The 27,673-nt window shown below is 46.9% G+C and overlaps 1 protein-coding gene across 5 annotated transcripts; it reads left to right on the top strand.

The window, feature by feature from the left end:
* Positions 1 to 607: 607 nt before the first annotated feature.
* COPZ1 (COPI coat complex subunit zeta 1) lies at positions 608 to 27,523 on the top strand. 5 transcript variants are annotated; one of them, XM_081084338.1, is made up of 10 exons: positions 608 to 675; positions 12,538 to 12,606; positions 14,111 to 14,192; positions 14,803 to 14,894; positions 16,515 to 16,570; positions 17,906 to 17,983; positions 18,172 to 18,223; positions 19,414 to 19,452; positions 24,613 to 24,689; positions 26,945 to 27,523. In XM_081084338.1, the coding sequence occupies exons 1-10, from the start codon at positions 658 to 660 to the stop codon at positions 27,087 to 27,089; spliced, it is 708 nt and encodes a 235-aa protein (XP_080940464.1). In that variant the 5' UTR covers positions 608 to 657; the 3' UTR covers positions 27,090 to 27,523. The 5 variants fall into 5 exon arrangements, with proteins under 5 accessions (XP_080940464.1, XP_080940466.1, XP_080940467.1 ...); XM_081084340.1 differs by lacking the exons at positions 24,613 to 24,689; positions 26,945 to 27,523 and adding an exon at positions 20,234 to 21,702 and having other exon boundaries at positions 635 to 675; XM_081084341.1 differs by lacking the exon at positions 24,613 to 24,689 and having other exon boundaries at positions 638 to 675; positions 26,945 to 27,095.
* The last annotated feature ends 150 nt before the right edge of the window (positions 27,524 to 27,673 follow it).

Raw genomic sequence — 27,673 nt, 5'->3', positions numbered from 1 at the left:
GCCTGGCACTCCACTTTGGGGAGATTATTCCTGTTTCAATCAACTTTCTGGAGGCTTCGGTTTATCTAGTTAACACTTGGGCAGCCCCTGGCTTTATTCTATGGCTGTACAGCCTTTTTGTGAGGATGCTTAAGTGATCTGAGCGAATCTGAGGGAAGAGCAGCAGGGTTTGCCAAAGCAACCATGGATATCAGGGACTTAATGAGAGCTCTTGGAATAGAGATTTGGGTAGGATTCTGACGGGAGCTGCCAGTTTTAAGGGCTAAGGAGACATAGCGCCCCCTAAAGGAAGTGCGTATTCAAGCGGCTAACTCAGGGGACGATATCACGTGCTCTTCTCCCTGCCAATTGAAAATTACTATTCGCTTCCTCTGTTCCCCATGGAAACAGCCCCGCCCCATGGACCTCCCGCCTCATTCAGTGATGAGGTTTTGGTATTTTATTGAGTGTTTCAGCTGACAATCAAATACCTGCGCCTTACGGTTGGACACCTTGCTTTCGCTAAGCAAACTAGTATATTTATTGGTCAATAAAGCAATAACTGGCACCCGGCCGTCCAATAATCCCCAGGCTAGGCGGGGTCTAATGAGGGCGTCGGGCCAATCAGCGGCGGCGTTGTTTTTTGCGGCTCCACGTCGGCACCAGCTGCGGGGCAAGATGGAGGCGCTGATCTTGGTAGGAGCCGGGGCAGCTGAGATGCTGCGGTGTCCAGAGGGGCCGGGAGTCGGGGTTCAGCCTGATTGGGAAGGGTTAGAAAGGGGAGTTCCGGGTAACCCTCGGGGGCCGAAGGCGCGGCCAGCCCCTGAATAGCGTGTGGCCTAGAGCAGGAGCTAAAGCCTCGGTTTAAAGTGGGAAGCTCTGCCGGGGAGAAGGTAGAGTTGGTGGAAAGTTGCAGGAAGCACAGGGAGTCCTGAGGACGCAAAGGTTCATGAAGGAACTGAATTGGGGTCTTTCAGGTTTCCCCGATTCTGAGCCTGGTGGGTGATATCCTGATTTGAGTTTCCCCAATCTCCAAACTCGCCCCGAATTGTAAGAATAGAGTGCAGGCTTCTTCTGTGAGTTGTCACAATCTGACACTCCTTTGATAATTGCCTTTCACATTCCTTCGAAAACTGTTTTCTCTTTACTTCGGTTTCCTGTTAATCCACTTTAGATAGACTTGTCATGCTAAAGAATCAGTCTTCCATCAAAGTTCGGGAATACCTGGTGGAGTTAGCGTGGCTTGTGGGACGTTTTTCCAGACTCCTTATTCTGCTCTCCCTTTTCCTGCCCATTTAAACTTGGGGAATTATTCCTGTAGGATCTGGGATGCTAACTCTCTCTTAGGTTATAGGCAGGGAAATCTTGGTGGTTAAAGGGGTGTGTGTCCACATGCTCTTTTATGCTTGTTCAAACAAATAAAACACGATTACCTCTTCTTTTAAAATTGGACCAGAGAATTTCTCTCAAAAGTGCCCCATCTGTTTCACAATTTGGAGGTGTGTATGGGAATTTAGCTCCCAGCTCCTTCCTCAATTGAATTGAGCTCTAGGCCTTTTTCTTGTCTTTTTTTCTTTCCTTCAGCTCTAATACATGTACACATTCAGATCTTCGTCAGGTAAAAGAGAATAACAGTTTCAGTTACCTTTTTCAAAGTAGCAAAGATAGAGATAATTGGTCAAGTCTAGGTAAAAAGCTTAACATTTGAGTAGTTTGTATTTTTTTAATCTGAGTAGTTTTTAATGAGCTATTGTCTGTCCCAAGCAGTTCATCACTGTTACCAGTTAACAGATGTGGGATAAGTTCCAGGGAATTGGTTTCTTGGGAAGCTCTTAGAAATTTTTAGACTTTCCTACATGTGTTTAGAAGGGAGCCTGTTTATAGGTAAATGAGTGAGGGAGATGATACTTGGGGAGCTGTGTGTAATGGTCAGTTGAAGGACTGATATGTAAAATCTCTTACATTTTCTCTTACCTCAGTTCTGTCTCTGCTTCCTCAGTGAAGCAGATTTCAACCTGCTTCTTTCTTATATTTATTACCTAAGATGCCCCATTCACAGATCCCTGATAACCTGGTCAGGTACCCCACCCCTGTACTTTGCTTTAGAAACCGTACTGATTTTCCCAGCTGGTGTGGCTGAGTGGTTGAGTGTCGACCTATGAACCAGGAGGTCACAGTTCGATTCCCAGTCAGGGCACATCACATGCCCAGGTTGCCACTGCATTCCCAGTCGGGGGCGTGCAGGAGGCAGCCAGTCAGTGAGTCTCATCATTGATGTTTCCATCTCTCCCTCTCCCTTCCTCTCTGAAATCAATAAAAATATAAAAACAAAACCAAACCCCTACTGATTCTCTGTCATGATGAACCTATATAGTGGGGTTAGGAGAAACCAATGTATAGGGAAAAGGGCTTGCTCAAATAAGTACAGTGTCAAAACTAGATTAGATTTTGATTCCCAATCCCAGAATAATTCTCTAACATTACCTCATCATCAGCTTCCACCTCTTCAATATACAAAATTGTACTTTGACCATCAGTTATGTAAAGTACCAACTGGTATCAATTCTTGGGCTGATCTCCAGAGTTCTTAGGATATTAAACTAGTATTTTCCTTTATCTGTGTCAATTCTTTCCAACCTTTTTTTTTCTCTTTACAATTTCAATGTATTTTGGGCTCCCAATGAATAATTTATATACCTTTCTCACCATTCTAGCCCTTCTCAATTGGAGTTCCTGGAGAAAATTAAGCCCTAATAACCTGAGGCATTGTATGTAATGAATCAACTTCTCTTTATCACAATGGTACTAGTTCTGTAACGTGCTTCAGAGAAGTGAGAAAATAGTCATGGAAATAATTTTCAGCATTCAGTGGTTCAGATGAGGAACGCTTGTTGGGATTTAGGTGATATTGCCTAAGTTTTTAATTCTCTTCTCACTACCCTCACATACTGGCCTACAAAATTTAGCTCCATCTGATTCAGAATCACCCTTCCTCATTGCTCCTTTTATTCTCTTCCCCTCTTCTGTCTACTCAGCAGTAGCTCCTGATTCTTAGGTCACCATTTTCATTATGAAAAATATGAAGAATCCTTGGATCTGAACTTAGCTTTCTTCTGAACTAAAGAGTTTACTGTAACTGCATAGTATTTAACAAGCCACTCCTTAGAAAGGGAGACAACTTCTAAAGTTCCTTTACGCTTCCTCCTTTCACTTAAAAAATTATTTTTTATTGATTTTTAGAGAGAAACATCAATGTGAGAGAGAAGCTTCGTTAGGCTGTCTCCTGCAAGCCCCTTATTGGGGATCGAGCCTGAAACCCAGGCATGTGGGCCAACCAGGAATCGAACACGGAACTCCTGGTCCATAGGTCAGTGCTCAATCACTGAGCCATGTTAGCTGGGCTCCTTTCACATTTTTATTACCTGGTTTGGCTGAACCTCTTCAGAAATCTGATCAAAGCTATTCTATCCTCACCTCTGCAAGCACATACCTGTAGAATATTGAGAAGAAAGGAAGGGTAAGCTAGAGGAGATCAAGAAGAACCATCAGTTGAAATTTGATCTGATTATGAGTATATCTAAATATCACTAGGTTCTCTTCATTTAAGGATTTTACAATGGGTCACATTTCTTTTTGTTTCGTTTTGTTTTAATTTTTTAAAATTTTCTTGTTTGTTAATCCTCGCCAGAGGATATTTTTCCATTGATCTTTTAGAGCGTGGAAGAGAGAGGGAGAGACAGAGAGAGACATTGATGTGGGAGAAACACATCGATTGGTTGCCTCCTGCATGAGCCCCGACCAGGGCCCAGGGCCCGGGCCGAGGGGGAGCCTACAACCAAGGCACATGCCCTTGACCGGAATCGAACCTGGGACTCCTCAGTCTGCAGGCCGACGCTCTATCCACTGAGCCAAACTGGCCAGGGCACTTTTCTTTCTTTAATTAAATAATCCAGCCCTAGCTCTCAAGCACATTCATCTAATCTTTCTCAGGTCTCCTTGTAGTCTCTAAGGAAACAACATTTCATTGCCTTCTGTTCCTAGTACTTAGTAATGATGCTCCCAGCCTTCATCTGTGGACTTAGCTTTCTCTCTCCTGCTGTTTTCTTTCTTTTTTTAAAAAAATATATTTTATTGATTTTTTACAGAGAGGAATGGAGAGGGACAGAGAGTTAGAAACATCAATGAGAGAGAAACATCGATCAGCTGCCTCCTGCACACCCCCTACTGGGTATGTGCCCACAACCAAGGTACATGCCCCTGACCGGAATCGAACCTGGGACCCTTCAGTCCTCAGGCCGACGCTCTATCGACTGAGCCAAACTGGTTAGGGCTCTCCTGCTGTTTTCTGCTGGTTATCCCTTCCTTGTGAATGGAGAGGGATCCCTTCAGGTCACCATTCTCCTTTAATAACCTATGGAATCTTAAAGATAAGGCTAATCTCCTTCCTTCCTTGGTTTACCTTTTTTCTCAAAACGAATTATTCTAGCAGACTAGATCCTTAAATCTTCCTTCATATATTTCATTTCTCAGTCCTCTTTGGATTCACTTTCAGAGTACTTTTCCAGTGCTTTATGGACCAGACTTCTTGTTTGAATCTTTTTCTCTCCCCTTAATAACTTTTTTGTCCTAAAAAAAATTACCAAATCCCGAATTGTAAACCTCATTCAAACACCAGGGCATCCAAAGTGCACAAGAGTATGCACATATGGAGGAGGAAACTATGCAGAATACATCAGTGAGTCTTAAAGGTTGATATTGCTCTGTGGCCTTCGCTCCCTGAATCATCTTAATGGGGCTTTTGTGAAATTCCTTTGGCACTAACAGTAGAGGTACTTGGCCTAAATGTCCCCTCCTCCTGCTCTGGGCAAAGGTATCAATTACATTAAGCCCCCAAAGCACTCCCATCTCCTTCCTGGCAGTCCCCTGTGCCCCTCTCCCAGCTGTGTCCTTGCTGGTGCCTGGCCCCTCCATTTCGTTAGGAGAAACAATCTCGTTCCTGCACTGTGGAGATATATTTCTCAGCTAGGGCGCGAGCAGTGCCAGCACTGCCCCCGGTGAGGTCCCTGGCAGCCATAAAAATTTTTATTGTGATTATGTTGGTGTCGGGGTGTCCATCTGGGTTATTGCACACCTAGTTTAATTGATTGAAGTTTAATTTATTGACACTTCAAATTAAATGATCAGAATAAACTGTGCTGTTGCTCTGGCCGGCTTGTTTTAATGGTTGATTGCTGGAAGCAGACCTCGGCTTGAACTAAAACCCCTAAAGAGCAATTGACGCTGCTTCTAACTCTCCCCATGTCTTGCCCTCCAAGAAGACCTCGTTATAGATTTCCGACGTATTTATATATATTTTTTCCCTCTCCTTCATAGTGGTGGGAAAGAGTTGGTCCCTGGCAAGGTATAAATTACATCAAAGGTCTAGGAGAGCTGTCACGGTCAAAAGAGGAGGAGGGGTGCCCACGTGAAGAGAGCCAGACCCTTGAGAAGCCAGGTCTTCCCTGGGAGGTAGAGGATGAATGCAATTATCCAAATATTTGAAGGAGCATAGTGGCAGATTTAAAGTCTTTCTCATCTGGATACTTGCTACTGTTTTTTACTTTACTCCACCAACATGACTTGACAGAATATTGACAAGCAAACTAGTTATGGAAAGGGGAACTAAAGAAGCAAATAAAGGATAGAACAGGAATAAAGAACCAGTGCCCAACTACCCATCTATGTTAGAGCAATTAGAAAGACAAAGGCAGAGTGCCCATGGGCAGCCGATGAAGATGGATTGGGAGGTTCAGTCCATGAACATTTTAAGATGCCCCTACTGGCAAGGGCCCACCCACTTTCTGCCTCTCCTGATTCTGCACAGAATAGGCTTTCTCCCAGATCAGAGTTCTCTGGTCTTTAGATTCCCTAGCCTGGTCACCTCTTCTGGTGTTCGACCACATCTCTTCAGGAAATCTTTCAAGGAAATCTTGCGTGCTGCAGATGAAGCCTAGGTCTTATTTGACTGTTTTTTAAAAAAATATATTTTTATTGATTTCAGAGAGGAAGGGAGATGGAGAGAGAGATAAAACATCAATGATGAGAGAGAATCATTGATCGGCTGCCTCCTGCACACACCTCACTGGGAATCGAGCCCACAACCTGGGCATGTGCCCTGACCAGGAGTCAAACTGTGACCTCCTGGTTCATAGGTCGATGCTCAACCACTGAGCCACCAAGGCTGGGCCTTATTTGACTTTTTTTTTTTTTTTTTTTAAATATATTTTATTGATTTTTTACAGAGAGGAAGGGAGAGAGATAGAGAGTTAGAAACATCGATGAGAGAGAAACATCGATCAGCTGCCTCCTGCACATCTCCCACTGGGGATGTGCCGCAACCCAGGTACATGCCCTTGACCAGAATCGAACCTGGGACCTTTCAGTCCACAGGCCGACGCTCTATCCACTGAGCCAAACCGGTTTCGGCCTTATTTGACTTTTTAACTTTCCCATTATCAAGGCAGATAATCCCCATTTATAGCCAGTTGGCCTGGAAAGCTTTGTTTACCAATTTTCTCCCTCCTTTTCTCTTGTGTAGTTTTTAGAAGAAGACCGAAACTAAGGGAGAGGCTAGCAATTCTGCCTCCAGGGTCGATTTGGGGGAGCAAATAGATTGAAAGATGAACAGAGGCTATCAATTCAGTCTTTTTAAGACTAGCTTGTTGGTGCTCACTTCAACAGCCCATAGACTAAAATCGGAATGATACAGAGATTACTTGCACGGCCCCTGCACAAGGGTGACACACAAATTCATGAAGTACTCCATATTTAAAAAAAAAAAAGACCAGCTTTTTGTTTTCAGGAGCAGATGGAGGGGAGGGGAGAGTTGGGAATAAATTAGGATACCGATCATGATCAAGGACTCATCAGAAATGGATCTATCCCCACTTGATTTTTCCCTTTGCTGAGTGATATTTAAATGAGGGCTCCTGAATTACCAAACTGGGAAAGCAGAATGTTCTAATGTGGCCCCCAAGCCTCAGGTGGAGAGTACTCTGATTTCTGCTGGTTCAATTCATTTCTCTTCCTAGTAAGTACTGCTTACTTTGTCCCACATTGCTGTAATTGTTTCACTTCCATAATAGTTTAAGAATTAGGGACTGTGTGGCCTCTGGGCATAAAATTCTCTAGCAGACTGGCTTTCTGAGTTTTAATACAGGAACAGCTTGGTTATCCTTGTCCTGCCTGCCTCAGAGCAGCCAAATTTAGTCTTCAAAAGCTGCAGGGTGTGGTGCTGATCTTTGCTCCCCTTGCTGGCTGTGTTAGTTTTATAAATCATTGATTAATTTATGAAGGTCACACACATATCTTTTTTTGTGTTTTTAAAAATATATATTTTTTTATTGATTTCAGAGAGGAAGGGAGAGGGAGAGAGCAATAGAAACATCAATGATGAGAGAGAATCATTGGTCGGCTGCCTCCTGCACCCCCCCCCCCCCCTACTGGGGGTTAAGCCAGAAACCCAGGCATGTGCCCTGACTGGGAATTGGACTGTGACCTGGTTCATAGGTAGATGCTCAACCACTGAGCCATGTTTGGCCAGGCGGCCATACACATATTTATTGAAGTCATTAACTGGTGCCAGGCAGAGGAAAAGGAGTGATTTATCAACGTATCACTCATTTCCCTCTTTTTCCATTCCCTCCCCACACCTTCTTATTCAGAGAGAATTTCATTTAATTCTAAACTTAGGTCGATGAACTCCTTCAAATCATAACAATTTGTGGATGTGTATTTTCCTGGTAACAAGGTCCAGAAATTCCATAAGCTTATCAGAGGGGTCTGCTCTACTTCAAAAAAGGTATTAACATGAACTGATCTAGCTCAGGCCTCTCATTTCTCCAGTGAGGAAGCTGAGTCCTAGAGAAATGTAGAACGTGATGTAATGGATGGCGGATCCAGACTATAATACAAGGATTTCTTTGGAGTTTAGAGACATTTTCTCCTAATGTAGTGTCAGAATTCTTGGTAACTGGGCATTCACGTTTTGTATCTATTTTCAGACAGGAAGATTCTTTCCAGGTATCTCTTCTGCTGTCAGTTCTTCCTTCCCATGACATGCTCAGTGTCCTGTATAACCAATATTTGGTCTTGTGTCATCCAGTTCTGTGGTACCTGTGGCTCCTGAGCATTCTTTCCTGAGCTGTGCTTCTTGAATCTAAGGAACCCTTGGGTAGTATATGAAAACTGCTCTTCCCTGTCAAAGCATTCACCTAATTCTTTTCATTTCAAGTCTCTAGGCTTGTGGCTGGCAGATTGGAGCCCTCAACCCCAGGGGAGCTTTTCATTTTCAAGAAGTCGGCACAGAGTCAGGGAGCAAATACCTGCTTAGGCCATGTAGAGCTGGGATTGGTATCTAGGAATTTCTCCTTCTAGTGTTTACTGTCTTGGCTTTACTTTATAAATAGGATTGAAGGAAGAGCATCTTGTTTCTAGTTGATAAAGATCTGCTACCAAGCCAGAGTACTACTTTTTGGCATGACCATAACGATTTCTTTATAAGTGGGGAATGAAGAACTTTCTAGGAATCTCAGCCAGATTCTTGTGCCCGTTCAGCTCGTGTACAGCATCCTCTGACTTCTCCAAGGCTTCTTGGTCCCCCTCCTCCAAGTGAATCAAGTAAAGTAATTAGAGCCCCCAAATAGCCTGTCTGCCTGCTCCAAACACTCCCCCAGTCATCTTCTGACGGCACATCTATGACCTTACCCCAAAGTGTTCTTTTACTATGTACATTGTGAACACACTTTAGTGCATTTTTAAAAATAAAGAACACAATAAATATATTTTTATATGTTTAATTGATTTCAGAGAGAGGAAGGGAGAGGGAGAGAGACAGAAACATCAATGATGAGAAAGAATCATTAATCGGCTGCCTCTTGCACACCCGACACTGGCGATGAAGCCTGCAATCCAGGCATATGCCCTGACCGGGAATTGAACCGTGATCTCCTGGTTCATGGGTCGAAGCTCAACCACTGAGCAACTCTGGCCAGGGCAATGTAGTGCTTTTTCCAGAGTCCATCTCTCCTAGTTTGGCTTACAAGACACACAAATAGCTCTTGTACAGAGCTGCCTTTTTAAAATACTTTTGCTAATGATTATAATCCTTAGGAAACTGCAGGTCATCGGAAGGCCCACAGGGGGCAGCACTAGGAATGACTCTTCCCCTCTAGTCCTTTGTGCTGAGAGGGGGAATACTGGGAGATGTTGATTTTTCCCCCCATCTGGCTTCAGAATCCCCTTATTGAGATCCAAGTCTCTTTTGCACCAGGCTGTTTGCTTGCTCAGTGTTGTTTTAGCTCTCCTGAGGAATCCAGTCTCGGTTTTTCTTTTCTTTTTTTTTTTCCAGTCTCGGTTTTTCTTGGTAATAAAAAGCAACATAAAAATCTATCTGAGCCACCCAACCTCCTACTACAAATTAATCTGCCTACACATCATTTCCAGGCACCATTAGCATTTGAGGTGAAGTTCTGTTATACACTTAGGCTGTGGCTCTCTGAAAGTCAGTGCATCACAGAACTTTGTCTCGAAAGCTTTCTAGCAGCTACCCATTTGGGCGTGGGAGGGAAGAATAGACCTTTTAAATCCCTTGAACATGGTCCTAAGCTTGTAGGGTCTTTCTCAATAATCAGCATTTAATGTGTTACAAGGTCAAGCCTAGTCCATTGTTGAGGAAGCCCATTTCTCAGTAGCTGGGTGTTATTTATAAACTTGCCCTTTGCTAAAACTTGAAAGTGAAATTACATTATCAGTAATGGCTTTTGGGGCCTTTAAACTGGCTGGTTTTATGGTGTGAGAGGAATTCCTGGCCCTCCCTACTCCTGAGATGTAAAGGCCCCGGGCTGAAGTGTAACCAGCTGCAGTCAGGAGGTGGCAGGAGAAGTAAAGGAGAAGCTGCTGGCTCCAGCTGTAGCAGAATAGAGAATTAAAGCAGCATTTAAGCTCTTGCCTAAATTCTCAGCCTGATTTCGTGTTGTTAGTCCTTTGGAAGTTTGAAATGACCAGCCTCTTCTCTCGTGCCTTCTTACCCCTTTCAGAGCTGTAAAATAAGTCCTATCTGGTCTTCTCCTTGACTTCCTTTGCCTGTCTTTTATCTTTCCCAGGAAGATCCAGTATTTTTATTTGGGGGTTTCCTTGATAGCATCTTCTAAAAAAACTCATGAAAAGAGCCAGAAATCTGTTTCTCTTTTTCTGCAGGCTGTTTTAGGTGCTCACACTTGGTTGGCCACAAAGGACATTGTCTGACTCTCCTAGTTGGCAGGTGGCCATAAGGGTTTTTCTTTTCTTTGGGATCCCATTCTTTCTAGGGATGCCAGACTCTATGGCTGCAAGAACTGGTTACCTATGCCAGCTCAATGCCCAGTTTAGACCATTAGGAAGCTCTCTAGGGTTGCTGTGAATGCAGATGGAGGAACAGAGCCAAACATTTCCAGGGAAAAGATTGTAGGGGAAAATATTTCTTCTAAATTTCCCTCCTTGTGGACTTCTTTTCCTCTCTTAAGGAAACCGATTCCCAATGGTGTCTCTTTTGGTGAATTGAGGATCCACGTTGCTATAGAACTGAGCCTGCTTTTTGGGAAGATCTTTCTGTGGGGAATTAGGAAACTGCTTTTATTTCTGACCTATTTTTTTTTTAAATATATTTTATTGATTTTTTACAGAGAGGAAGGGAGAGAGATAGAGAGTTAGAAACATCGATGAGAGAGAAACATCGATCAGCTGCCTCCTGCACATCTCCCACTGGGGATGTGCCCGCAACCCAGGTACATGCCCTTGACCGGAATCGAACCTGGGACCTTTCAGTCCGCAAGCCGACGCTCTATCCACTGAGCCAAACCGGTTTTGGCATTTCTGACCTATTAAATGAGAATCTAGAGTCTTCCCTCTGCTAAACACAGAGTTCCTTTGGTTGACAGAGGAGTTCTTCGTGCCTCATTTTCCAGAGTAATCTATATAGGGTGGGCATCTTTAAGGACTACTTATCAGAGGAGAGATAAGTTGGTAGTAATATCTCCCAAAATGGCCACACTAGATAAGCTACCTATATCTGGAAGTATAATTATAAGAGGATCCCCTAGATGTATACTACATCAAAAATTTTTTACTTTATTCTGAAACTTTAGTCTCATAATCATTCAAAAAATATTGAGAGTTTAGTATGGGTCAGGCATTGTTTTGGACACTTGAACAAAACACAGAAATTCCTATCCTCAAAAATTGAAGTGGGGAAAGCTTATACTCTTCACCTTGCTGTTAAAAGACTGGGTTGCCTTTCCTCATTCTTAACTCCCTGAGCTAGGGGTGGTTCATTGCAGGGAACCATAAACCTCCTGGAGCCTCATGGGACAGTTTACCTTTATAGACGCAGTTTCTGGGTCCTTGGCAGTGATTCTTTCCTCCTCTCTCTTGGGTCTTTGTTAAACACATGCTTGGGGAGTGTATTTGGCCCCTTTGAGGACTGTGGTTTTCCTAAGTAAGCCAGGAAAGGGAGATAGCAAAGCAACAGCCTTGTCTTACTGCACAGGGGACAGATATCAGTGGTTAAGTAATATTGATTAGAAAGTCAAGGAGTGTGAGCCTGTAAACACCTATACACATATCACTGCCTTCCCTCCATTCTCTTTCTTCCTCTCCTGGTTAGCAGGTTCTTTAGAAGTTGCAAGAGTAGAGGAGCTTTTAGCAAAGTGACACGCTTTGCAGTTATTTGAGTTTTGGTGAGACCATTGAGGTTGAGGCTGTGATTTCTTTATGAGAGCCCGTGTACTCCAAGTTTGATTCTTGGTAGTGAAGAAACACCCCCTCCTGCTCTTTATCTCCAGTCCCCAGAGTGGACTGGATCCTCTTAGACGGATCCTCTTCTCATTGCTTCTTAACTTCCCCAGAATTCAGATTAGTTTTTGTCCTGGCAAGTTAAGTGGTGGTGGTCTGAGTATAGCAGAAGAATTGGGATCATAGGGGAGGTCTTGGGAGATGGATGACTCACTGGGCTGCATTCAGAGTTGTGTGTGTGTGTGTGTGTGTGTTCGTGCGCTGACATTTCCCTCTGTTCGGTGTGTGGGTGTTTAGGGAAGGCTTGCTTTATGCCTCTGCATTGCTACTGCATTGGGACTGCGGAAACTTCCAAGTACATCAGGGCATTCGGCCCTGTTTTCAAATAGCCTTGTGCAGTGCCTATTAATTAATCTGGTCACATTCCATACTCACCTGTGAGGGAGGGTAATTTGGAAACAAGTGTAGCATAATATTTGGAAATAACAGCATGACCTACCTTGATTAAGCACTCTGTAGGTCTGGCTCAGAGAAACTTTATCTGATGCTGCTTTGGAGTCCTTTGTTAAAATGCCCCCTCTCTCAATTCACTTCATTCACCACTTGGTCATGCTCAGTGGGAAATGTCAGTATCTAATCAGGTTGGGATAGGAGACACACAGAGGTACCCAGTGGGACTAGGAGAAGGTATCTGGTTTGCCAGTGGTGTCAGGAGCCTTCAGGACTGAAGGTATGTTCCTATCTCTTCAGGAACCCTCCCTGTATACTGTCAAAGCCATCCTGATTCTGGACAATGATGGAGATCGACTGTTTGCCAAGGTAAGATTCCCTTTCAAATTAGTTCAGGAGCAAGACAAAGACTTACTCTGAGATTTGAATCTTGGGACTGTCCCTATTAACTGATATTCCTTGATACTGTAATTTTTAAAATTCTTCCATCTTTTCCATGTCTACTCCAGATAAAACCTAAACTGCTTCTGTCCCTTAGTTGCCCTGTTTCTCTGCTCGCTAGCCTCAGACTTTGACCTCCGTTGTTATCAGCATCTGAGCGGTGAAGAACTTTGCAACCTTGGTTTCTGAACAAAGCAGTGTCTAGATGTGAGAAGTAGCCTGCCCATGCCCATCACTCCAGTCCCTTTCCCTTCTACTTTTCACCTGCCTGGATTTTTCCAGGGAAATTTCTTGTAGTTCTAGCGTTCCAGCCCTAGGCCTGCAGTTACCACCAAGCTTGTTGCCTCCTGGCTTTCCCATTGTGATATTTCTAACTTTGGATCTATTAAAAAGAAGAGAAAGGACACCCCTCTGCTCTCCTCTATGTTCTCCCCCCTCCTGTAGACATTTTTTCTGTCCCTGGTGTATTAACTCCGGGCAAGCATAGCATAAATCAATCAGCAGGTAGAGATTAGTTTAGAATTCACCAGCTGTTCCTCCCTGTAATTGGATGTAACTATGCAGGACACCTTTTGAAACAGTTATCCAGTTACTAAATGCCAGACCTGTCATAGGTCTTCAGCTGACTGCGACGGATTAGCCCCTAAAGAGCAGAGCGATTTAGCAGCCCGCATCTCCGCCTCCTTGCCAGGGAGAGCTTGGGAGTGGGCTCAGCAATGTGCTAGATTGCCTCCTGCTTCTTTCAGTTTGCAGACAAGAAAGCTAAGCTATGAGAGCACATAGGGTAGGGGTTGCCTTTCTTTAGAGGAGATTTTTGTAGCCTTTCCCTATTCCTCAGCTTCATACAGTCTGTGCTTTTAGGGCCGTTTGTGTTCTCTAGCACTGCTCCCTGACCTGGGGTAGCTTCTGGGAAGCACTTGAAGAGAGTGGCCTCAGGATTGCTCTCCTAGAAAACAGAGAGGGGCAGAACCTCATCATAGGACTGGTAGGCCTCTGCCCTTACAGTCTTAGAAATGTAAGGTGAGGTTGTTTGGAGCAGGGTCCTTAAAAAATTATTTTTGTATCTGATTACTTGCTGCCCATTCCCTGCCTCTGTAGTTCTTCCTTCTTCTTCTTTTTTTAATATATATTTTTATTGCTTTCAGAGAGGAAGGGAGAGGGAGAAAGAGATAGAAACATCAATGATGAGAGAGAATCATTGATCAGCTGCCTCCTACACACCCCCGCTGGGGATCGAGCTGGGACCCTTCAGTCCACAAGCTCTATCCACTGAGCAACACCGGCTAGAGCAGTTCTTCCTTTTTTATGTCAGTATTTCTCCCTTACCCCATGCCTTGAAAGAGAGAAATCCAAGATCCAGGGCAAAACACAATCACTAATCATTCTGGGCTCAGCTCTAATGACCCAACCCTTCTCCTTTCCCTCTGGCCAGTACTATGACGACACCTACCCCAGTGTCAAGGAGCAGAAGGCCTTTGAGAAGAACATTTTCAACAAGACTCATCGGACTGACAGTAGGTCATTTTCCTTTTCACTACTCCCTGTGTTGGGGGAACCATGGTGGGAAGGGGGTGGCAGCAGGACTGCGGAGAAAGGATAAAATGACTCTGCCTCCTTTTTCTCTTTTTTCCTCCTCCCCTCATATAATAAACTCTTCAGAAATGTAATGGGGAGGTGAGTGTACCTCACGCGGGAATACCGTGCTGGAAGGTTGGCTGTTAGCTACCTGTCTAGTCTCTGGATTTATGAGCCTCACTTGACAAATTTAACTGCAGCTCTGCTTATTGTACCGCATCCATTAGGGCAGGTAAATGGAAGTCTGTAAAGGTGACCGCTCTGCATTTTCACCTCCGAAGGATCGACTAGTATCCTGTCTCTTATACAAGGAGGGAAATGAGAGTAGTGGGGGAGGGGTTAGAGGAGAAGATACATTTACTGGTAGACTTCCCCAAATTTATACTTCCCTTCTGCTACCACCTATAAATAAAAAGCAGATCAACTTTGGGGGTCATTCGACCTGCATTATCTCAGCCCAAAACAATTGGATACCAGGAGTTCATGGTAATTCCTTCTGTCCCACTTTCTTGTCTCAGGCCACCTACTGTTTCCATCTTTTCCCCCCAGGTGAAATCGCCCTCTTGGAAGGCCTAACAGTAGTCTACAAAAGCAGTATTGATCTCTATTTCTATGTGATTGGCAGCTCCTATGAAAATGAGGTGAGAATCCCCACCCCTTTGCTATCTCTGATCCTACTTCCTAAACCACAGGCAGGACATAGTTACTGCTTCTGGGCCTTAAGGAGTACCACATCCCTCTGCCTTCTGGCTGGGATAATGAAGTTTTTAGAGATTCCTGCTGGCTTCGCCAACGAATCAACCTAGAATAGGAGTTTTCCCAGATCTTTTTCCCAACACATGTAGGAGATGTGTTGGTTTTTTAAAATAATTTTTTAAATATATTTTTATTGATTTCAGAGAGGAAAGAAGAGGGGGAGAGAGATAGAAACATCAATGATGAGAGAGAATCATTGATCGGCTGCCTCCTGCACGCCCCCCATTGGGGATCGAGCCCACAACCCTGGCATGTGCCCTTGACCGAATCGAACCTGGGACCTTTCAGTTCGCAGGTCGATGCTCTATCCACTGAGCCAAACTGGCTAGGGCTAAAATAATTTTTAAAAATTGATTTCAGAGAGGAAGGGAGAGGGAGAGAGAGATAGAAACATCAATGATGAGAGAGAACCATTGGCTGCCTCCCGCACACCCCTTACTGGGGAGTAAGCCTGCAACCCGGGAATCAAACCAGTAACCTTTTGTTTCATGGGTTGATGCTCAACCACTGAGCCAAACCAGCTGGGCTGGATGGATAATGTCTTTTAAGATGGATTTCTGAGATATGGTCAAGGTTGGGGGGATGCTTGCTCCTCCTATAAAGATTCCATACCTGACTTGATTTTGGATCAGTTAGCCAACATTTTGGGTCATGTTGAAGCTATACATTCTGAATGGGTGTAGTCCTTGAGACTTGAGACTTGTACACTTGAGAAGATTGGGTGTAGTCCTAACCTGCTTCCTCTGCTCAGGAAAAACTACCTCAGGTAACAAGTTCTAGGAAGGAGAATAGATAAGTAAAAATAAGCACATAATTTGAGGCAAAATTAGAAGTTTGAGAGAACCAACTCTTACTGAGCTCTTGTTGCTATAAGTACTTTGTAAAGTACATTGTTATTGAAACCTTACAGCACTTCTTTGAGTTGTAGGCATTGGTGCCCTTGTTTTGTACATGAAGAACCATATGAAATTACTAATATTTAACTACTGTTGAACTACAAAAGTGGCAGTTTCATGTGGTTCAACCTAATTTTCCAAGGTTACACATCTAGAAAATGGCTCAGCTGGAATTTAATCCCAGATCTGTCTGACTTCAAAGCCCATGCTCTTTTGACCAACTTTCTGATCTCAGATATTGCTTGGTTAATGATTTCTCTAAGATATCAGATAACATATATAGTTGGTAAATACATGCAGAGCAAGCATGTCAAACTCATGGCCAGTGGGTTTCGAGTTTGACATGCTTGATGTAGAGGATTATGACAGGAAAGTTCTATTTAAACAGTCTGGTCAAAGAGAGACATCAAATTGTAAGATCATGTGGCAGAATTTATTTCTGGGAGAAACCACAGGTCCTCTTTCTGTTTTGCTCTCACTTCCACCTTATGCTTTTGATCCTTGTGAAAGCCTGTGTCTTTTGATGCTTAACCAATTTGAGGGTTTTATTTTCAAGTAGCAGCTTTCAGTCTCAAACCTTATCCTTCTGCTTCTTCTGTCTCCCAACAGCTGATGCTCATGGCTGTTCTGAACTGCCTCTTTGACTCATTGAGCCAGATGCTGAGGTGAGCAGTCCATTCTTGACATGTGTTTGGGAGAGAAAGTAACTATTCTTCAGGCCCAGGGATTTGTGGGGAATCAGCAGAGGCTCCAGAGAGCTGATTTACCTTCAGAAGTTGGGCTTATTATTTCAGGGTAACTCACACTGATGGGGAAGACTGGATGAATGGAGAGTATGTCCCTCTGGAATAATTCTCCTAAGAAAAAGGGGATTGGAAGGGAGCAGAGTCTTCCCCTCTGTGACTACTCTGTTCCCCAGTGGCTCTGCCAGAGTTCTAAGCACCCTCAAAATGCTCTCCTGGACTTCATTCTTTACATTAGAGATCGGAAAGGGGCAACCATAGGGAAATGTCTCAGATAAAACATCTCAGTACCTGGGGAATGGAGTCAGCGCTCCCAATTTTTCACTTTAGCCCTTAGTTTTTTCCCTTCTGTAGAACAGGAAGAATGTGCCAGTTACCCTCTCCTCCCTCCCATCACTCCACCAGTCCTCTGTTCCCCATGGAGATGGGCAGTAGACGTAAGATACTCTTCCTGAAAATATAAGGGCTCTGAATTTCATTCCCCCAGCAGCTCCCAAGTGAACCCAGCACAGACAGCCATCCGGAGCAGAACAGCAGGCATTCTCAGCCTCACAAAATCAGCAGGGTGAATGGCTCAGATTTCCTCAGGAAGGGGATGATTTATTTCTTAGCCAGGTGAATGAAAGACTTCATTTCGGGTAATCTAGTGAAAGAGTCAAACTGACGGATGTGACTGGCCACAAGCACTAACCACCGGATCTGAGGCTGGTGGATGCTGTGTGCCCTGACTGTTCCCAACCCCCTTGTTGGGCTTCTTTTCAAGACCTGAGCAGAGCTGTGGGGGGGAGCATGGGGCGGGGGGGGAGGAAAAGCAGCAGAGAGAGGCTTAGAAGGTTTGTCAGAGCTTGAGTGCAAATAGAGTTTGCACTCAACCCCTCCCCACCTCCTGCCACCACTAGATTGAGTTTTAGCTCTTTATTTCCTTTTTTCCACCCACCGATGTCAGCATTTATGAGCTATGTCATGAGCAGCATCATGGCAGGTAGGAAAGAAACAATAGCTCCGGATAATCAACCCTTGAATAGTCAGAAATTAACTGTATTTTTTGAATCTCTTTCCTGACATTACTGATCCTTTCTCAGCAAACAAGAGTAGGAAGGGGTTTAGAGTGGATTAGCTAAAAGGTTCTTATTTACCTTATTTCTTTGTGTGGTTGGTGGAGACATTTATTGGTCTAGTGTAGGATCCCAACTAGGACAATGTCCTAGGATTTCCTTTCACACATGGGCTCGTTGTTCTTTTTTCTTGGGGACTCAGGAAAAATGTAGAGAAGCGAGCTCTGCTGGAGAACATGGAGGGGCTCTTCTTGGCAGTGGATGAAATCGTAGATGGAGGGTGAGTTCTCTGACTTGCCTGGACCTCCCTGGATCTAGGGTGTGTGTGTGTGTGTGTGTGTGTGTGTGTGTGTAGGGGGCGGGGGGTAACTGCCCTATCCTAAGGCAAGTGGGCTGAGTGGCCAAAGTATCTCCACAATGAGTTGGTCCTTCAGGAGAGAGTGAATGATGGTCTCTCTGTCTTTGTAGGGTGATCCTAGAGAGCGATCCCCAGCAAGTGGTACACCGGGTGGCATTAAGGGTAAGCAGGAGTGTTCCTCTATATTCCTCCTCTACTCACTTTCCAGGGCCAGATTTGCTGAGTGTATCTAAGGGTCTGGGCTTGTAGAATATATACAGTCTTCTGCTTTTTCAAATTCTCACTGTCCCAAAGAAGGGAAGCAGAGGAATGTTATTTCTGCCCCTAACCTAGTATCTAGCACCTCATATGGTCTTTGCATAGAGCGCACATTTAATACATACTCATTGAATCAATGATGAAATAAAGATATTTTAATATTGCTGGTCCTGAAACTATAAAGGAACCTGAAGTTGGTTTATTCTTCCTTTGGGGATGGTTCACAGTCATTTGAAGAGAGTCTTCCTTGTCTTTTAAGGTCTTATAAAATGAGGATAACATCTCTTCATCAGGAAGTACTTATTTGCTAGAACCTCAGTCCCCTTTGGTGCTAGTGATAGCAGAAAGGGGTGTCTGAGTTAACCATAGAAGGCTCCAGGTCTGCTGGGGAGATAATGATGGGTGCTGAGAGAGTCCACCAGCAAATTGTGGGGGTGCAGAGATGTCTGAGCAAAGCAAATCTCCCCGTTCACAGAATGTCCCATCTCTGACCTCCACAGAGTGAAGGCTGACAGTGCTGGGTAATGGGAAATCTTTCCCTTAACTGCCGAGGGCTCCATTTGCATAGTTTAATCTTCTCCTCTAACATATGTCTCTATGTGGCAAGAGAGAGGGGCCCCCCTACCAACTCCCTCCTTCCCCTTCTCAGGCTGCTGTTGCAGCAGTTTATTTCTTCAAATTAACATGCTGTCGTTACCCATCGGGCCTTGCAGGATCCATTAAACTATCCCTGGCTCCCCCTCATCCTTTCCTTAGTGATATTGATATTCAGGGAAGGTCTTCTCTGACTAGGGAATCAGGTCCTCCTAAGTTGTGGATCACATAACCTGCTGATTACTTGGAATTGAATAAATCTTTTAAGAAGTCCTCCTGCCTTAAAATAGAGGATGGAGGAAATAACCATTTTTTGCTCACAGGCCCTCTGGCCAAGTAAAATCGTGACTGTACTAGTCCCTAGGAAGGACTGAGAAATTTAAGGTATCTGCCCTTTGCTTCAGTTTAAAGGACCATCTCTTCCTTGCCCACTACCAAATGTCAATCGGGTCTTGCTCCAGCTTTCTCTCACACGCAGTGCTGTTTCCTCTGTGTTGTAGGGTGAAGATGTCCCCCTCACAGAGCAGACCGTGTCTCAGGTATGACTTTTCCTTTCTTCCACTGGACTGGATCACTAAAGAGGCTAGCATAGCATTCCACAAAGTCTGAATGAAAGTAAAGATTGAAGGCGCATCTTCCTGGACTCCCTCTTATTCTAGAGAATTGGGATTCATACAGCCAAATTCTCCTCCCCCACCCCAACTTCCACCTGTTTCCTGTGAGCAGTGGCTATCAGCCTTGGCGTGTACCCTTCAAACCCCCCCTGCCGGATGCTTCATTCAGTGATTGATTCCTCAGCAGAGGCTTGCCTTAAGCAGATGGTCGGTGTGTGTACACACACACAATCTCTCTCTCTTATTATTCAAATGAGGGCTAAGTTGGAAATGCATATTCTAGAATATGCAGGTTTTACAGATCCATCCTGCTACTTTGCAAATAGATTTGTCTACCTGATGGGGGGAGCAAGGGAGAGATTCGGTTTTCTAGCCATTTGGAATTCTCACTAAGAAGTCCATCTGGGTGTGGTAACACACATACAACCCTTTGAACATATGCCCAGTAACCCCCAGTTTTTTTCTTTCCTCCCAGGTATACCTCTTCTCTCTTCATCCTCCTAATGGATTTGAAATTTTTTGCCATTTCCCAAACTGACAATCTTCTAGGGTCTTAGAGAGCTTCTTCCCATTCTTCTACCTTTGGGGATTTTCTACTTGCCATTCTTCTAAGGACAGGGAAGGCAAGTGAGGGCAAAGAAAGCCCCCATCCCCATCCCCACCCTCTCCCCCAGCAAGCCCCTCAATGCTGCCCTTGTCCCTGCAGGTGCTGCAGTCAGCCAAAGAACAGATCAAGTGGTCACTTCTTCGGTGAAGACCCCACTGTTCCTGGCTCCTCACCCCCTCAAAAAATCCACATGTCTGCCGTGACTTCTCATCCAGTCCCCCAACTGATGCTCTCAGGATCATCTCGGGGATCACAAGGGATCCTTAAATCACCATCCTGTCTGTGGTTGCTGCCCCCAAACCCTAGGCGCTTCTCTCTCTCTCTCTCTCTCTCTCTCTCTCTCTCTCTCTCTCTCTCTCTCTCTCTCTCTCTCTCTCTCTCTCTGCAGTTCTGGGAATTAAGCTCCCAGGAGATGTGGATGCAGGGCAGGGGAAGCACCTCTTCCTTTCTAGACTGGATTATGTTCCCATGTCCTCCTATCCCACTTATTTTCTTCTTCACTTCTGTGCCCTTTGCTGCAGCTACACGTCAGATCAAAGCAGGAGAAAGAATGTGCTGAGTGTTTATCTCCCTTTAGTTTTATCCAGCCTTCATCCCAACAGTCCATATGTCCAGCAAGGGGAGGGAGAGTGAGAATTCTTTTCTATAGAATGAGTGGGGGTGGGGTGGGGATAGGTATATCTAGTCTCAGCCACCGCCCCCCTTCTAGCCTCAGCATTTTCTCCCATTCCTTCTTACTGCCCCATCCTCCAGTCTTGGAAAAAAGATTGGAACAGCTCAAAGGCAGGGGACAGAGTGGAAGAAGTTATTTAAATTTTACTGGATAGGGCTTATAAAATTCTGTATTTCAGTCACAGCTGCATTCTTTACCCTGATTCTGGCTTATAGCTTCAAAACTGCTGTGGTCTGTGTGTTCACTGTGGGAGTGTCCATTTCTTGGTCCCATACCTTAACTCTACCTTCACTCCCCTGGGATGTTTGCCTGGCTTGTCCTCTCTGTACCCTGGAGGAAAGCCAGTCCCTGAACTAAAACTCTATTCTAGTCTTGGGAGGAAGAGTTTCTGCTCAGAACTAGGGAGGGGGTGGAATTTATGACTTGGGCCTCTGGGCTCTCAGTCCTGTTTGCTCCCCCACATGCTTTTCACTCCCCTGCCTTGGGCCTGCAGTCTCTGCCGCTTAACCCTATCCTCTCTCCGCCTCAGCCTTATATCCAGGCAGTAGGTCTGGGCTCTCCCTCTCTAGGTCGCTGCGAGAGAGATACCTTTCTTCAGAAAACCTTCAGGATGTGGATTTCCCCATGGAGATGGAGGATGGAATACCCACTCTTGAGTCTAATCTTTCCTCTTGACCCAAAACTTCCCAGGAAAATGTCTCAAAAAACCTTCTTCCTGAGACTTAGGGTTCTGCCTCACCCACTAACTGCTATTTCTCCAAGACTGAAGTGGGTGCACAACTGGGCATATTTGAGGGGGCATTTTTGTGTAAGAGATGTCTGGAGTCAGGGGATAGCCACCTTCATATACTGCTCTGTGCGAAGTGGAATAAAACAGATTTCTTTTTCCAAACTGCCTTTGTGTGATGTTTCTGTTTCTCTTCCTCTCTTTTTGGCAGCTGCTCCTATTCCTCTAGCATTCCCCTTCACTCCCCATCTTATAATATTTCTTCCCTCTTACCTCAGAGACTCCCCAGCATTCTCCCCCACCATCGCTGCCATCCCTAATTTACTGGCCTGTTTGCCTCCTTGGCATCTCTCAGTCCCCTTGCCTGGAAATTGGCGCCAGGGGTGGGGTGAGATGGTATTTTCTCAGTGGGAGTCCCAGGGAACAGTTCTCCTCCACTCCCACCCCCCCAACCCCCAAAGCCAGCTGCCTGCTCCCGCCTCAGCCATTAGTAACCCAGAGACGCGCACCTGCGTGGGGGCTCTCCTCCAGACCCTGCTCCCTTCCTGCACCTCCCACTCCTGCTCTGAAATGGCGCTGAGCGGGTTATTTATCGGAGCCAGTGCTGCTCCAGAAGGTCAGGACGGTGGTGTAAATAACCTCTTCTCGCCATTTCCCCGTCCCTCCAGAGCCTGCTCCCCTCCCCCTCCTCCACCTTTATTCTCACAAATGAATGTGGCTGGGCTGGCGCAGAGCCTGGCCCTGCATCTTAATGGGGCAGTGAGCTCACAAGATGGATTTAGCTGGGGGTTTTATGGTTGCCGCGGCGACAAGAGAATGCTTTGGTTTTCTTTCCCCCTTCCTCTGCAGGATTTTAAGGAGGGGAAAGTGTGGGGAAGTCTCCTCTGCACTGCTGTTTGCAGGGTCTCCTTCTCGGTCACCTCTACTGCTCATAAAATGGGCCTGCAATTCCAGAATTCAGCAGGAGAAACTGCATTTAGGACCTCAGATAGGAAAGTGTGAGGGAAAGAAGGTAACGAGTGGAAGAGCCTCTCCAGCGTCAAGACATGAAACCTAGCGTTGTCCAGTCTTGCCTGCTCTTCCGTGAGAACCTGGCGATTAAGCTGAGCAGCTATGGGCACTATGCTTGGGGTCCCCCTCAGCAGATAGAAAAATGCTTGGAAATGCCATCCCTGCAGTCCTGCATTGAAAATTGGGATATAGGGGCTGGATGAGGGCTAGGTACGTGTCTGCCTGTCCGCAGTGGGGAAGAGCATCACCCTCCTGTTCTTCCTGCTCATCACTCAGCATTGCCCCTGGCAGGGGGCATGTCAGTGTGAGAATCGGTAGGTGCTGATCACTGATAGTGTGGAGAATGGAGTTCTATCCAGTTCTCAAATTGGAAATTTTTCAGAGCTTGTTTTCCCAGCCTGGCCTGGTTTGAACTTTTCCTGCTTTCTGTTTCCCACTAGGAATGGAACTCTGGTTCCCTGACCTACCCAGTCCTCTGGCCAACAATTTTCTTTCAAGACTATGAGCAAATCATCCCCAGCACTGACTAAGCAGAGACTGGGGAGCAGGGTCTGATTATCTCCCTCCTTTGGTCCCTTTCTGTCTGATTTGGGGCCTCTTGTCTGTGTTTATGAGCCTCTCCCTCTTCCCCAGGGGATCCTGGGAAGCCCCTCCTCCCCTCGCCCCCTTCCTCCTCTTTGGCTGGGAAAGTGACTGCAGCCTGAACAGTGCCAGACACCTGCCTGCCAGATGTGGCGATTCCTCATTCTTCTCTCCCCGCTCCCCAAGTGTCTATCCTTTCCCCACCCCACTGAGCTCAGGCAGAGAGAGCCCCCCCACAGGGTGATTTAGTGCCACAGCCCCTCTTCCTCAAGTGCCCCCTCCAGTTCCTCTTCCTCCCCCTGGTACCCATGCCCCTCCCCCTCTTTTCCACCAAGTCCTGCAGAGGCTTTTCTGGTACTGCCTCCTCCCACTCCCACTCTGAGGACCCGGCTGTGTAAGCCCCAGCTCCTGGCCTGGAGAACGAACGGGTGGGGCGGAGGTGACTGGCCTGTTTCACCCATGGGAGAGTACATCAGCAGGGCTGAGGACAGTGGCAGCCAGAGCTGATGTCATTCTCACTGGTGGGGGGGGAGGCGGTCAGGGAGGAGGAGGTGAGTGGGGAGGGAACCAGCACTCCAACACTGCAGAGGAGAAAGAGGTCTCAGATCTGCCCAGGTAGGCAAGGGAGCTCAGAATTGTGGCTGCCTGGTAGACATCATATCTTTGTTTCTCTGGCTGGTTTCCAGATCTTGTCTCTGGACCTGTGTCTCAATATGACTCAGTAGATGCCCCTCAGCTCCTCCTCTCTAGACCTAAAACACACACTTAAAGGGGACTCTTAGTCCTTTTCCTCTCTTGTGTCTTTATAAATCTCTCTTCCCTCTCATTTCACCCCTTCTCCCTTAGTTGAGCTATCTTGGTCACCTGCTCCCCCACTCCCACTTTCATCCCATATCATAACACAATATGATCCCAGACTGCCCACCAAGGCAGGGACTCATTCAGAGCCTCTTTTCTCTTCCCCATCCCTCCTTGAAATCCGACTGTCCCCCTGGGCCAGAGGTCTCTGGGGTGGCACTGAGGTAGGGGAATGGCTGGGCCTAAGAGGGCAGACACAGGACAGATGGAAAGTCCAGTGAAGTAGGAGAAGGATAGGAAGATCCAAAGAGAAACACAGTGAGAGTGAAAAAGTGACTGGGAGGCAGAGGGGCAGAGGCTAAGAGTTAGCAGAAAGCCAGCATAACAAGCTGGGAGAGTGAGAGAAACAAAGAGAGCAGCGAGACTGGGAGCAGAGAAAAAGAAAAAGAATGGAGAGAGAAGGACGGGAAAGTCACAGCTAGAGAAGGCAGCTGGGGAGGGCTGGTATGGGTCAGGCTGGCTCTCCTGGGCTCGCTCCCTCCTTCTGATGGGCCATAAATCTGTGTGTGTGCGCACACTGGTGTCTGTCTGTCCATCTATGTGCATGCACGCACTGCACGTGTGTACAGGGGTTGGTGGTGGGCAGAGGGATGATTCCCACAATATCCTCATTCTCATTTGTTTCAGGAGTCTCCCTCCTTGAGGCACCCCACACCAACCCCTCATTTCCCAGCATTCCTGATGCTCCAGGGGCCATTCCCAAGGTATTTCCACATCTCAGGAATCCTGGCTTTCTCACTTGGAATGCAGACCTGCTGGAATGTGCAGTCAGAATCTATAGAATCAAGAGGCCCCATCCCCTCACTGCCCACCCCCATGCCTGCTCACCAGCTGCTCCTGTCCATCTTCTCCTCCCACTCCTTGTAGCTCTCCCTCCTCCTCAGTGACCCTCCCCCCAGCCTCTTACCCCTAGCTGGCTGGGGCCCAGGTTGGAGGGGAGACAAAGACAGGATTTATCACCGGGATAGAGAAGCAGCCAGAGACCAGGGCGAGGGCAGTGGCTGACCTCCTGGGCTGGGAGGGAGTGCTTCACCAGATGCCGGGAGGCTGGAAGCCTGGGTTCCAATGGCTCTTGCTAACAACCCCCACCTTTTCCCATTCCAACCTTGTTCTCTTCCCTGTCCCTGGAAACTTAGGAAACAGAGAGAGGATGGCCTCCAGATGATTTTAGGCCTCTGAAGGAAAACCTGGGAGGAGATCGATGTCTTAGGGTTATTCTCTTACGGATACTGAGGAGGATTTGGAAACCAGGGAGCAATCAGAAAACGATAATTTCCAAGACTAGAAGAGTTCAGGTTTAGCACTGCAACAGATGAGATGGAGAGGGACTTCCTCTAAAATAGAGGAACTTCTCTCAAGAACAGGCCCTGATTACCAGTAGAGAGAGAGAAAGGCGATTCTCGGTCCAGAAAGATGGGAGATAGGTTCTCACCTGGAAGAAAAGGGTTACTAGCTCCAGTCCCTCTGAGGCAGCCTTCCTTCCTGAGATCCCCCACCTGCCTCCTGAGGAGGTATGAGGAGTCGCTGGACCCTGCCTTTACAGTAAATAGGCGATTGGCCTGAAATTTTCTCTACTCAGCAGGCAGGGCGTGTGCGCAGAGAGGGAAGGAACGGTATGATCCAGGAGTTTCCGAGAAACCAGACCATCTATCTTCCGGCGGACAGCTCCTGTAGCTCTCCTAGCTGTCCTTGGAGGCCCACCTGCCCCTCCAACAGCTCCGTGTATCAGAAGCCTCCACAAACCCAACTCTGAAGCTCTCACACCCCTCTCAGCTCCTAGCACCCAATGCCCTGCTTCTTGCCTTCACCCTCCTGTCCTGGGAGGAAGCTGCCAGAGTTCCCTCCAACGGAGAAGGGGGTGGAGGGAAGAGAAACTGAGGTGACGAGAGCTTCCAGCCTACCAGTCTCACCACAGTCCCACCAACCCGTTCCCATCCGGGCCTGGTAAGGGAGACTTCTGTGGTTTCCTTCTAAATGCTTCGCAAGCTGGGACCATTCCTTCCGGTCCTGACGGAAAGCCAAAATTTGGAAGTTTCATTGGGAAGGGGTTATAAATTGGGGGGAAGAGACTGAGAGAGCACAAAAGAAGTGGGGGGAGGGGTGGCGCAGGGTAAGGATAAAATAGGAAAAAAGAAAAGATTCTCATTTTTTCCCTACTCCCCCTCCCCCCAATTGAGAAGGCAGATTTACAGCCATGGTTTGGGGAGGGGGTGGCGAGCATAAGGAAGACAGATCTGCAGTTCTGCCCTCTGAGTGTCTGGGTACTTAGCTTTAACTCCCCCATTAGCATCAATCCCCATCTTGCTGCCCATCCGTCTTCTGACATCAGCTCCTTCCCCTTTCTGTAGCCCAGGCTTTCTGACCCTAAGTGGCTCTTAAAGGGCCAGTCTAGACCCTTCTCTCCTTCCCTTCTCCCGCTCGAAGCAGCACAGCCTGGCGCTTGTGTGTGCTTTGGGGGGAAGAGCTCCTCCCTAGCTCTCTCTGTTCTCTTTAGCCCCCCCCTCCCCTTATATCAGGGACCCCATTTTTGTGCACTACCTACCCAAGCCCAGAGCAAGCCCTCTGCCTGGGCTGGGGGTCACAGCACATGGCTGTTGGAGCCGAGTGCTGGAGAAGGCACGTGGATCCCTGGGCAGATCCTCTTTCCTCCCTCATTTCCTGGAGGCCCTGGGGCCGGGTGTTTTCATTCCCCGCCAGCGGTGGGGGTGGACCGGTTGGGGGTTGAGGCTCCTAGGAGATGCCCCAGCCCCCCATTCCCAGCCTCCTTTCCCAGGGACCCAGGCTGCGATGTGTGTGTGTGTGGGGGGGGGGGGGTTCAAATCTTTCTCCCTGTGCGGGAGGTGACTTGCCAAAGAAACCTGCCTCTGCATTTCCTGGCCATTTTTCTATTCCTCAGCAACGGAGCTCAGGGCAGCAGAGGGGAAACTGGCTTCTCCCGATTTCTCTCTATCTTCTGCAGAAATGCTGTAACTGCACTCCAGGGGCTATGTGAATGCCGGATGCTTGGAAAGTTCCTCTCCCATCTGCCTTCCATCCTTTCTGCTGCAAAGATCTGTGGTCCTCCGAGGGGCTCTCCAGGAGTCAACCCCCTGCCCGATCTGTGAAACTCATTCTCCACCGCCCTCAGGGCCCCCTGCTCTGGCTCAGGAGCGAGAGGGAGATGCTGGGTGGGTGCCTGGGGAAGGTGGCCTTGCTAAAAATAGGGGCTCCCAACGGCACCCCCAGCCCCTTATTTATCGCCTTCCAAACCCCTCTCTCAAAGAAGCATAAATACGCATTCCTAATCCTGAAGGCCAGCCCCGAGCTCATAAATTTGACTGGGGAGATGGGCACGGGGGAGGGGCGCGGTGCGCGGGAACCGGGAGCCCACTGCGACCCTGGGGAAGCGGACCGTCTCGGGCAGGAGGCGCCGCCGTCCCGGCCAGCGCCCGGGGCTCCAAGGGGAGGGATGGTGTCTCCCTCAGTAGTCACCCTGGGGGGAGGCTTTTCTCACTGCCCCCCCCCCCCCACAAATAAAACCCTTGGCGCCGTCTTCTCCATCGGTGCTCATCTCCCTCCCTCTCTTGGCGATGGCCTCCTAGTCCTGTCCTGCTCCTCTCTCGCCTCTCTCCTGAGCTTGTCTCTACGTCTCTGCTCCTCTCATCCTCGCCCTTTCATTGTCTGAAGAGCACATTTTCCGTCTTATTCA

This window comes from Myotis nattereri (assembly GCF_964212035.1).
Source record: "Myotis nattereri genome assembly, chromosome: 2".
Taxonomy (NCBI): Eukaryota; Metazoa; Chordata; class Mammalia; order Chiroptera; family Vespertilionidae; genus Myotis; species Myotis nattereri.
Note: the sequence above shows the minus strand (reverse complement) of the source record. Positions and strands in the feature narration are given on the sequence as shown.